We start from the raw sequence: 13,013 nt of genomic DNA on the forward strand, positions 1-13,013 counted from the left end.
TGGCAGCTAGTCTGACTGGATGGATCACCAAGCATGAGGCCCAGTGGTCCTCTCTGAACCAGTGTCATAAACAGGTTATCTGTAAAAGGATTATATCCGTATCTATCTAATTTGGTGTGTGCATGTGTGTGTTGGTTTTTAGGATTGGAATGTGTTTAGCCCGCCCCTGTCCCCTGCAGCCATGGTGTCCAGTCAGTCTACAGGTGCTGCTGAGGGACATATTTCTTCAGGGGTTCCTCACAGGGCAGGATTATCGTCACACAGACCACTAATTAAGCTCTTGACTAAAACTAACTAGCCGGACGCTCAGGATGCCTTGAGATCAACACTAATCTTCTGCTCTCCAGCTTTCATCAGCAGAGCCAAATTAGGCCGGATTAAGAGTCCTCCAGCCTGCCTGTGTGAGGGCTGAGGAGGGGGTTGACGGCATCAAGCAAATAACTTTAAGTGCCGACCGTCTGCCCTCTCCACTGTTTGCCCCCATATTCCCCTAAAACACCTAATCCTGTCTTTCTAGTAAGCTGTCGGGGAGCTTGGACTGTCTGAGGGATCAAGGGGGACCACCACTAGGATCGTGCGTTTCAGAGGGACTGGACAATTAAATCAAACCTTGCCGTTTCTACCCTCAGCTTCCTAAATGTGAACTCTCATACTCTAAAGAGCAGTGGGCGTGGAAGCGACGGCAGGTTGAATGGATCCATCGAGGGACCATAAAGCTCCGAGCCTGTGACCCGGGCTGACCGTCGTAACTCATCAGGCTCCTCTCTCCTCCACTCCACTCCCACCCGGCCGAGGAACCTCCCTGCCAGACAGGCTTGCTGCAGGGATCAGACACTGCAACGCTGCCTCCCCTCCCACGCCGCACGCTCTCTCCCACACGCTGTTACCGGGGGAGGGAGGAACAACCACATCAAAGATGTGAAACCAACCACGGTCGAGGGGGCGCGCACACTCATGCACACACACTCCCGTCCGACTCTCGTTAACAGTCACGGTTGGCTCGAAGTTTTCGATGTAGCGGCCGTTCTTCATTGTTAGGATTAAGTGGAGGAGGCCCAGATGCCCAGCCTTAGCAGCAGAACAACAGCCCAGCCCACTCTAGCCCGGCCCAGCCCGGCCCAGCCCAGCCCGGTCCATCCCATCTCTCACAGTTCTGGGTTTGGGACTCGCCTTGTCATTTGGAACGCTTTGTTTCTCTAGCACCTCAGAACCACATGATGGGGTCCTTTGAGTGTGTCCGCATGTGGGTTTGGCTCCTCACCCTGCCTGACTAAAAACAGATTACCCGCCCTGTCTGTTTACTGAGCCGCTAGAATGCCGAGGTCGCAGAAATTATAACTGTGCAGCTCTCTCTTCCCAGCATGTGTGTCAATTAAACACGAAGCAGTCTGAAATTACAGAGCACTAACAAGAGGAGAGCAAAACGGATATTTGAAACACATTTTTAGAGGATTTTTTTTTGGTGTTGGAAGCATGTGTTTTGGTTGCCTGCAGTAGGACCAATTATATTTCCAGAGGGTAAAGTCTGTATTCAAGTCACTTTCATGAGCTGATGGCTGTTATTGACAAGGTGTGTTTCCCTGTATGTAAGTGTAAGAGCTAATGGTGGATTTTGCAGGATTTCGTTGGGAGACGTGGAAACCCTTAGCCAAATGCAGCGGTTTAATCTGCTCCAATTACTTTGTGTTCCAGGGCTGTCATTCCCTGTAAAAATCCCACAACTGATAGTGAAATATCTTATAAAGAATATTGGCAGTAAATGACATGGCTTTGAAAAAAGATATACAATGTAAACCAAAGCAAAACATCTGGAGTCATGCGTCAACACAGACAGTGTCTTATTTCTCCACTGTGGTGTCAACGATCATCTTGAGTCAGACTGGCACTAAATAATGAACTGCAGTTGGCATAGAACACCTATTTTTCTTTTCATCTGTGTGTGTGTGCGTGCCTGTAGGTGTGTGTGTGCGCGAGTATCGACGTGCATCAGTGTGCCTCTAGGTACACAGTATGTGTGTGCACGTGCCTGCAGAATGTGCACTAAAGTGTGTGAGGGAGGAAAGGCGAGGTGCGATGCAGAGGCAGTCTGAGGGGCGAGGCTGCAGGGGTCCAGCCCACAACTCTAACTGCTGTACGCGCAAGCATCTTCTGATGGATGGCTGTGGCGAGGCTGGGGCTCACCTAGCCGCCTGCGTTCTGCTGCGAGTGCACCTGTCTCAGACACCCTGCCACTCGGTCACTGCAGACAACCCCTCCCTCACCTCTCCCTCACCTCTACCTCAATCAGTTCCACTTGAGCTCGGGAAAACCCATGTGAGATAGAAGGAGAGCGTGAGAGAGAGAGAGAAAGAGAGAGAGAGAGAGAGAGAGAGACAGAGAGAGAGAGAGAGAGAGAGAGAGAGAGAGAGAGAGAGAGAGAGAGAGAGAGAGAGAGAGAGAGAGAGAGAGCTGTGAGCACCTTGCAAAAGGGGAGAGAAACAAGCAAAGAAACGGGCGGGAGTGGAAAGGAGGGGCAAGGCAAAGGAAGGGAAGGAAAGGGAGGAAGGAAGGGTGGGTGGAAAATGGTCCCAATCATTCCTGTTTCCATGGCCGCTGTGTGTGCTGTACAGATCCATCATAGGGCTCACTGAGACGGGGAGCTGTGGATACTGTGGCTAGGAGGGGGCCTGGGGTGGAGGGCTCTAGGCTGTCAGGAGTAACCCATACATTACCCTGAACAGCCCCCCTCCCACCGAACCATCGACTACTAGCGCAGATGTGCTGAACAGACTACTTGCTCGTGTCAGTCAGATAGCTCTCTTTATACAGTAGGAGAGAGGAGGGGATGGAGAGGAGAGGAGAGGAGGAGAGACGAGGAGAGACGAGAGGAGAGCCCCCCTCCCTTTCTAAGAGGGTCCTGTGCACATGCTGAACATGCATAAAACATCAGCAGCCCAGTAGTCAGGTGCAATGGAGGGACCCCCTCTAACCCCCCCTCTGCACCCCCTCTGCACCACATGCACTCCGTGCAGCAGCCCCCCACCTCCCGCCCCCCCCCCCCCCCCCCATTAGGATTAGCCAACACTACTGCAATCCCCCCACGTAGCCCTGTCTTCCCCCCCTCCCTCCATCCCTCCCTCCATCCCCCCCTCCATCCCCCCCACCCTCCCTCCTTCTCTCCTCCTGTCACAGCAACATAAGTGCTCCCCTGTCAGTGTCCAGTAGTGCAGAATCCAGAGAGCTGATTAACTTGTTTGATATGCATAATCCCCCTAACAGAACTGCCTGCATTAGAAACACATTACCAGAGAGGGGACGCTTGAAAAGCACAGCAGAGGTTTTCTGTAGTCCCTTACAGAAGTGACCGCCAAGAGGATGAGGAGGTGTGCATGTCTGCAGGAGGATTTCAGAGAGAGAACAAAGGATGGGGGCTTTGTAAACTACTTGTATTGTGACTGAGTGCTTCTTGGAGATGTTAGATGAGATAGGATAACTGCACTATCAGGGCAGTGTTTGCATTGTTGCGAAAGCGGTACAAAGCATGGACCGCTCTCCCACTGAGACACTGTCACTCCTAATCTGTAGTTGTTGCCTACTTTTGAACGCTGTTTGCTTCCTTGGGGTAATCTGTCAAATGCAGCGACTGTGAAAGAGAAACTTGTCATCTAGGCTACTAACTGACATTGTGTACTATATACTGTATATCCAGTCAAATCTGTATCTGTTACAATCGAAGTACGCCAGTGCATTTTATACAACCTTAATTATCACCTGTTTCCGATTGTAATACATTGCTAATCTGCTGATAGTTATCATTGCGATGTCTGAGCAGAATGTGTCAATGTAAAAGCAATGGCGTGTGTTATTTAACTTGAATATGGTAATAGTTGTTAACATATCAGAGTTATATAATCTTGTTCGATCAAATTAACACATGATTAACGAATGATAGATGTGTAGCTTTGTTCAATATTACAACAATGCAACACCTACAGTCGAAAGCCTCTGCGCAATGTAGGCTCTTCTCCATACTGCACGCTGCGGCGGTATGTTTAACCCTTTAACGTAAGAGTAAAATACAACTGACAACACTTGCGCCTACAATATTGATCCACGAGGTTTGCGCAATTCATACATTAATTGTCACGTAGTTACTACGACCATTTTTACGGCAATTATCTGTCATTTCAGGTTAACATGTTGCATAGACATTTTTTAATTAATATATTACTGCATTGCGCTACCTAACAAAATATAATTTGTGATATAGTAAAGGACAGTAACGATGCCGATAACTACTATAGCCTATCATACGTAATAATCTGTATCGAGCACGTGCTCAACCAAGATGGAGATAGCTAAAACGCACTGTCTGAATGCTCTGCCTTGGTATGGTTCATCAAGTATTCTCTGACATTTTTGTGAGGTTGAAAAATTAATCTCCAGATGTCTAAAAATTTCTGATTTTATTTTAACCAAAACCAACATCTGATAGGCTACTCTGGTCGATTATAATCGTATAATTATTCATTAAATAATATTTCACGCCAAATTACAAAGCGCATATGTTGTTATCGTGCGCTAGTTACCATAAACTTTATCAAATGTGCCTGGAGCATGTGCGCAAAAGATAACAACACGGGTATGAAATGTATACTCCAAAACTAATTGAACAACTGCAGTCTGGATGGTGGTCCGATTTAAGGGTGATGTATTAGCTTCAGGGCGAGGGATAAGGTGGAGTAAATTGCCTATACTTCCCTTACGCACGGGAGTTGTTGCGTGAAAACGTCCAATACAACACTGGGATATGGATATGAAACTTTCGTGAAACTTGAGAGTGCACAGTCTCCTTAATGAATTCCTAAAGTTGTTTGACTTTGATTCATTACGAAACAGAAATTAGTTTATTTTTATTTTAAATTCGTTTGACTGATTCTGAGCGGGTAGGCTATCAGCCGCATGCAGCAAAGGTCCTTTGAGTGAGACCCTGGTTCAATTGATCTGCGATTATCTAGCGTGCTGGTAATCAATAGTCTAATTGTCCCTTAGCTTCCGAATTGATGTCATTGTATCGAGGGTCGTGAACCAATAAATCATCTCATCTTAAAATTCATCTCAGACAATACATTTTTGTTTTCTTCAACAATGAGGTGTAGCAATAGACACATATGCGTGGCCAACGGTTCACTATCAATGTTCTGTCATTGTGGCAAAATCACTTGCCTACTATCAACACCAGCACCCGCCTGTCTGAACGGGTAGGCTGTTTGGAATAATGTTGACAAACTTAATACTAACTGTGATCTAACTGGTCAAGTCTCTGATTTACACAAAACAAAAGTAAGATCGTACCTGCCACTGTGTATCTGTCCATGTAATTGAGCACATTCCCAAAACTGAGAATCCCGGCAGCAGCGGTGGGAGACCGGCACCGGAGCAAGGCTGCTCGGAATTTCTGCCCCGGCTTGCAAGGATGGAGGTCGGGGTTGGATTTCAGTCCAGGACTCATGCTGCCGGACAGAGTATGCACCTCATCAGAACTACTGCAACCTTCTATTTCGCATCCATCGCTCTCCACACACATCTTCTGACACGACAGATCCAGCGCAAAAGAGAATTTGCCAAACAGTACGGAAAGGTAAGACTATGGCCAAAATTCCCAACGACGCTATTTTAATAAAAGATTAATTGAGTTGAAGATGTTGTCTCAGACGTTTAAGAAGGAACCGCTCGATCTGGTTCATATTTTAACAGCACTGACTGCCTTTGCGCTCCTTGGGTTTTTTCTCACTGAGCAATGAGCTTTTCAGCGAAGGGGGTGTGAGCTGCCTCTAAAAACTCCGCCCCTTGCTTCAACGGCTATGATGGACCTGACTGCCTGGTACCTGACGTGTTGTGAGTATGCACGGAACTCAACCTGGGTGCAGTGCATTTCACAAAAATGTTGTCCTGGACTCACGACAGCTTTGTCTCTGCTATTCACAGAGAAGCACAATAGTGTCTGTGGAGAATGGCCCAGAATACACGGCAACATGTATTCACCTGGGACAATTAAGTTGAGTATTTGTGGTTTTAGAATTTAACTTATCCGTCACATAAACTAGTAAAATCAGCAAGGAGTTAATTTTGCGATTTGGTTCCCTTTATCTTTTTTGTGTGTTACGATTTTGCCACCTCCGCTGATGTTGTTAACCAATCTATACAATCAACTGATTGGATTGACCATGCGTTGCATTATCGATAGAGACCTCCGACCTAAATCTCAAATGGGTCTAGAGACATTGCATAAATGTGGAGTTTATCTTAATGAGTTGCAATGTGCAATCTAATGAAGAACGAAAGGCAATCTAATTGTATACAGCTCATTCGGTTTTAAGGAATTGGTTCATTGAACATGAGAAATCCTGATGAGAACGTGCGAAGCCTCACAAAGAACAGTTGGGCATATAGCACGCTGGCCTGCGCAGTCCTTAGCTCGCATTAATCTGATAAAAATACATACATTTCACAGTAAAATCTCACTGAGATTGAAATCTCACAGTGTGATATGAGGTAGGATATTAGAGATCATTGTGTTGAAAAGTGATCTAATCGTGGTCTCTTCCACGCCAAGATCACAGGAATGCCATCATCAGGTGGATACCACTTCTGTTATCTGCTAAATGTTTGACATAATGACATTACACTAAGAATGACCTCTCTTAAGCTTTGGTGTGGGAGCCATACAGAGAATAATTTCAATGTAAAAGGAGTTTCCAATCAGACTCACTTTATTTGTCTTGTGACACAAAATACTTTCAGGCTGAGTAAAGTAGCTACTGACACATCTTTGATTTGTTTATTAGTGAGAATCCAACATTTCAACCAATACCTGGTTGTGTATGTTAATCAGGCTACGTGTTGTATAACCTGTAGTCATTAATGCCCTCACTATCATTTACAAATGTCCCACTCTCAATTACCTTATTAATATTCTTAATATGGGTGTAATTCATATTGCGTATTGATTTTTTTGGCGTCTGTGGCCTGACAAAGCAGTTATCAGGAGCATTGTGTTAATGTGCTGCGTCATAGATAAGACTGGGGAAGATCCGCGCCCATGGGTGGTCAGGGCTAATGAGCGTTCTTAAGGGTTATAGTCCAGCATCTGGCATTATCATGGAGGAAATCCTTTTTTCCATTCAATTTGTAGAATGTTGTGATAAGACCAAGAGCTGGCTGACAGGCATTCTCAGGGAAGGGGACAGTGAGACAAACAGTTCGAGGACATCATTTTTGTGACTTTGTCACAGAAAAATGCTTCATTCGACCTCATTAGCACAGGAATCTTGTTTAATGTCTTAATATATTATTTACTGAATCATCATGTAGTGCAATAACAAGGAATTCCTGGAATACAGTTGCATCTATATCCTGGTGGCATTGTCTGATATAAAACACAAATGACTGTCCTTGAGAGAAAATCAATACAGTGACATATGAGCAAGAAAAAAATGAATACCAACACCAATTCGCATAGTAAAAAAAAAAAATGTGGTTGCCTTGGAGACTGTTCTGTGTTCTCAAGGGCATCTTGGACATCTCTGACGTGGAGATTCTGAAAAGTAAATCACACATCCCCTTACATGGAGCCTGGTTTCAACTTGCAACATAGAGCATAGCAGCACTTCTAAAAGCGAGTGCAGCTCGATCAAAGACAGAGACAAAGAGAGAATGCTGCCACAGCTCCTCTATCAAAGAAAGAGAGAAACCGAGAAAGAAAGACACGGAGAGGAGGGGAAGGGAGGGGGGCAGGAAGGGAGGGGGGCACAGTCGAAGCTGTGTTTTGCCTCTGCAGGCTTTAGCGTGCTGTAGCCCATGCTGTTGGGAGAAAGTGGGCCCTTTAAAACAACAGCCCCCATTGATGCCAGCCTCAGTAAGGAGGGCTGGAGTACACTGGTCCCCTAACACAGGCCTGAACACAGGACCAGACCACAGCTGTATGCTTACACAGGGAGAAACTGGGAGGGAGAGCTGTGTGGAGACTGAATGTTAGTGTTCCTCTATGTGAGACTGACCTTCCGTAGCAACACTTGTGTGATGTTAGATGAGTCATTTGATGTTATGGTCAGAAGCTTGTGAATTAAAGGCATAGTCCCTCATCAAACAAAGAATATATGTCAGCCACAAATTCAGAAGTTGAATATGAACAAAGTGGATTTTCATGAAGGAGAGGTGCAGTACTTCTTGGATGTTCAGGATGATGTCATCCGTGTCCACGGTGACCACCATATGAAAGATCAGTGGGCGTGCAGAGGGGGGCGTTCCCAACAAGCACAGTACAAATGTAGCTGGATCGCAAAAGAGCCAAAAGAGGATAAGAGCCAACAGGCTTTTGTTCAACCGAGGAACTGTGTTTTAATGACTGTGTAAAAGAACGACCCAGTTGAATTTGTGCGCGCGCTGTTGAGATGAAATGGAACGAACATGAAACATATCGCTTCAAAATATCCTCTAGATCTTTCCTGTATAACATGTAAATGAGGTATGCGAGGAGAAGAGTCTGGAGGGTGAGGATGAGAGTCCTGGCGTCCGTATGGGATATGCCAGGGAGCCTTGTTGGCTCTGCTCGCAGGTCTTTGGCCGCAGGTCTGAGGATGTCATAGGGTTGAGGGGCTGAATGGGCTCTGACTCAGCTGAACCGCTCTGCGCGGAAGAGATGGTGTGGAGGGACAGAGGATGGGGCTGAACCAAACCTGGGGCCACACTTGGAAGGCTCAGGGGTCCCCTGGAGCAAGTTGTGGTGTTTGCCACTCTCTTACCCTTCTCTCTTTATCCTCCTCAGATAAATGATGTCTCTCTCTCCCCCTCTCTCTCTCTCTCTCTCTCTCTCTCTCTCGTGCGTTTGACATGCTGGTCATGTCTCTGGGTTCCTGTGTGTTTTTTTTCCATGGTACAGGGCCTCTCTCTCTCCTCTCTCCCTGAGGCAGTTCTGTGCTGTGGGGCTTGGAGCCGTGGAGCCGCTGCTGCAGCCTTCCTTCCTGTGCCCGTCCACGGCCAAGCCCCGAGGCCCCCTGTGCAGGATGGGAGATAAAGCCCTAATCGCACGGCCCCGGCGTCTGCCACTCGATAAGAGAGGCTCCCTTTAACAACACGAGGTTCACGCCGAAGTTTAAATCCCCCTTAACACGTGCGTCCATATCATCAGCTGTGAAGAGCAACTTACTGTACTTTATGTCACTCTATACGTTGCAGGGGAAATGATGAATACCATTGCATCCTCCCACGTGCATTTGTTGAGGAACCAACACGTCATGGTCAAACACGTTGGCATTTAGCATTCGGTGAAAATGAATAAGAACTCTAGTCCCACATTTCTAACTGTGTTATTCTTTTTTCCTCAATGTATATATGTTTTTGTCAAATGTTTTGGTCAAATGTTGTACGGTGCAGGAACTTGGAAAGAGCTGTGGCATCCTCGTCCCCAGCTGGTCTGAGCTGCCTCTGTACAGTACAGCTCCTGTCTGGGAGAGAATAGACGGACTTACTCACACTTCCTGAGCTGTAGTGTGACCAATCAGCAGGACGTCTGGCCTGTGCATTGTTCTCGGTGGAGCAGAGGCCATATGGACTTCTAAGACTGCTCACTTCCACAGTCCAAAACATTCCAGCTTCGGGTCACACTTATCTGGTCCCTGTTCCACAAAAACAGGCTCCCTCTTTTCCAGGTTCCTGTTTAAAACGAACACAGCTCAATCTCGGGTCAATTGTTTTCAGGCTTGTTTCGACCGAGATAACTGGTCGAACTGTCACGTTGTGTGTGTTTGATTACTGTGGCCCAGGAAGGTTATCCTCTACTGTCAGTCTTCTCAAGGTCCTGGTCCTGGTCGTGTTTACAGCTTGGAGCTTTCTTCTTTGCTCCTGGTGCACATTAGTCACGAGTGTGACCCCCATAAAGTCACGATGAAGCAATGTTACATGATATATTATATCATATCGTACATTCTGGACTCTGCCCCCTATTCACTACCACCGATTGAACGCTAAACATTCTTCACTGTGCTATTTACAGAAGAGGAGAGTACAGTATTTGTCCCATTCCCATCCTGGGCCTCGTCTTCCATTCATGTTAATGGTGGCACTGATGCAATAGGCAGCCAGTGATGCGACTAACTGGACCGATTTCACACAGCCCAGCGAGTAGTATGATTGTGGAATATCTCACTCAGTAGTCTACAGGTCAAACCACACGACCTTCGCCTGTTGGATGTCTCATTGCAGGCCTATTCCAACAGCCTGACTATATACAGTCACTCCGTTTCCTGAGGACGATGAGGTGGACTTAACACAGGAGGGAAAGGAGGAACTAGATTGTCCCTTCAGCCTCTAGGATTGAACCTGGTGTACATTCTGAGTAACTGTTGACTATCAGCCAAGCAGGAAACCCGACTCACTTGTCTAGCGACATGGTTGTATCTGTTATCTACAGCACATGTCTGAAACTGTGAGGCTCAGCCTTCAGAACATGCCCCACCGGGGCGTCTGCATCCTCCTACACACAGACATGGGCAGCCGGAGCCAGGGAAGTCTGGGCTGCAGGCTGACTGGAGGGTGGGACCTGCCACCGCTGACCTCTGGTAGCCCCTGTGACCCACTGACCTTTCCTGCTGTATTCTGGGGTGTGGAGTCCATGCTGTATCTGACTGTGGGGCTCAGTTAACCTCAATACCTTACCATGCTTACTGATGGTGGCTCATTCACGCAGTATGCTGAATGGTGTGGTCACAGCCAATGCTAAAACAAAAACGTATTCTCCTGTATGGTCTGGGAAGAAGATTTTTAATCGGGTGAGCAATCTATTACATAGCCAAATGAAGATGTCTGTAAATAAGTGTTTTCTGAAGCCTTTCACCCTCTATCTAAGACACAGACTAACACAGACATCCAGGCTCAGTGACAACTAGACTCACACCAGACAGACTTTGTCAGCAGTGTGTGGCCAGCGGAGAACAGCTGAGAGTTTGGTTGGATCTGAGCTGACGTCTCCCTTCCTCAGGAGTCTCATCTGGGGCCTGTGCAGCTCGGCTACGGGGCTGCTGGAGAGGCTGGCGCTAAATATAGTCTGCCTCTTTTATCTCCCTATTTAATTATTTATCCGACAGCTCTATCAGAGTTGGACTCTTGGTCTCGGGTCATTGGTCTCAGATAGTCTGTCTGGCTGCTCATCCACATTTAGCTTCAGCCCCAGCTCAGCTGTGCTCCTCCACTCCCTCACAGACAGGGGGTGTAGTATCGCTGTCAGAGCTGGTGGGAGGCTTCAGCGGAGCCGGTGGATGAGAAGTGGTATCCAAGTGTAGACGCAGTCTGTTTCACCTCTCTGTGTGGAAGTGTTGTGGGGAAGGGGGATGTCTGTCCTCGCGCAGCAGGGCTTTCGGAGGAGTACTAGGCGCAGGGCAGAGCTCTGGGCAGACTTATTTGGGTTGAGGTGGACCTGAGTTTCAGTACCATGGATACCAGATTGCTGTTTGTGGCATGGTAGTCTTTATATAAGACATAATTACCTTGCTGTCTATGTGAACTGACCAGTCACTGTCACTTTCATTCACAGTGGCCAACAGGCTGCCGGAACAGGAATGCTAAATACATACAAGCACAAAGCACACATGTCATTATAGGAAAAACCACGGCCTTGGCTACTTTCCCTCATGCTACATTTACTCTCCTTAAACCCAGTGAGATTGCTGTGGGAGAATGTTGTCTTGATCTGCATGGCACAGTCTTGTGTCAATGTAGCAAACAGTGCTACAGGATCGGTGAAAATGCTTTTTCTAAACGGTTTGCCCCTTCAACCCACATCACAATACTTCTGCTTTTCAACAGCTTTTTTTCACTTTCACAGTGAGAAAGAAGGATCTCTAGTCTTATTTGGATTTCCTGCCACATTATTATAGCATAATTTTGTTAGTAAAGTTTGCACTCAAACAAAGACAAAAGAACACATGTATTCAACCATTTTTGTACAAAGAAACGTCAATTTCATTCGTGTTCATTCAAGTTCTTTCAATTTGACCTTTTTTCAATCCCTTAAAAGTATTTCCCTTTTGCTTAAATTAAAAGACTTTGTTCTCCTGAATACTGCCACTGAAAAGCTATTGCAGTAAAAAACCCAAGCTGAAACAGGCTGAAACTCACAAAGGCTCCCAGGATTCTAGGAAAGGTCTAGTATGATGTAATTGTGTGAAGGAAGATCCCAGAAGTGGGTGTGCAAGGATCAATACATGATATACTCAACCTAGTGGGTGGGGAGGGGTGGGGGTCTGTATGATGTCACTTCATGTTGAGCAGCTGGAGATAAGGAGATAAGTAGGGGAGTGCAACTTTACATCCCCAATAGCATCAGACATTGTCTTATCATTCAGCACCTTTCGAATGAGCCAAGGCTGGTTAAGATGACCGAAATGTCGTCACATTTCAGTGCGACTCAACGCCAAACTAACGTAAACAAAATTACTAAATTAGTGTATTAACTACTGTAAAGTGTATGTGCGCATTTGTGTGTGTGTTTGTGCACGTACTGTCCAATGTCCATGTGTACATATTTCAGTGGCCAACAGAGTGTTTTGTATGGTCAACGCATCACTGTGGAATGTGCCCTATTCCTGAGTAAACATGGACCATATCCGCCCCCCCCCCTCGCCCCGACTCCTGGGTCTTTCCATTGATCGCCCCTGCAAATTTATTAGCCATTGTGACAGCTTCCTGTACAGGCAGGGCCAACAGAGGAAACCAAGAAGTATGGAGATAAAGTCCCTAAGAAATGAGGTACACAATACCTATTGTGTTTTAATTGCAGTACCTTGGTACCTCTGGAATGTTTTTCACATAGCTCCTGTGTGTGTGTGTGCGTGCGTGTGTGTGGGCTTACTATTGCACGTACATACCTACATATGCCAAACTACCATGGAACTGGGGTCACGGCATGACGTCTGGAAAACGACAAGCTCATTGTTAACTAGTGGTAGAAAACAACAATAGGAAGAACCAGTATTTAC

The 13,013-nt window shown here is 46.5% G+C and overlaps 1 protein-coding gene across 2 annotated transcripts in view; it reads right to left on the reverse strand.

Moving 5' to 3' along the window:
* spns2 (SPNS lysolipid transporter 2, sphingosine-1-phosphate) overlaps nt 1-5,753 on the reverse strand; it is a 61,883-nt gene extending 56,130 nt beyond the window's left edge. For both annotated transcript variants that reach the window (XM_067257170.1, XM_067257171.1), the window contains exon 1: nt 5,335-5,753. In XM_067257170.1, coding sequence (XP_067113271.1) covers nt 5,335-5,566 — 232 coding nt within the window. In that variant the 5' untranslated portion in view covers nt 5,567-5,753. The remainder of the gene's footprint in view (nt 1-5,334) is intronic.
* Nucleotides 5,754-13,013: the final 7,260 nt, after the last annotated feature.

This window comes from Osmerus mordax, chromosome 19, assembly GCF_038355195.1.
Source record: "Osmerus mordax isolate fOsmMor3 chromosome 19, fOsmMor3.pri, whole genome shotgun sequence".
NCBI classification, from domain to species: domain Eukaryota; kingdom Metazoa; phylum Chordata; class Actinopteri; order Osmeriformes; family Osmeridae; genus Osmerus; species Osmerus mordax.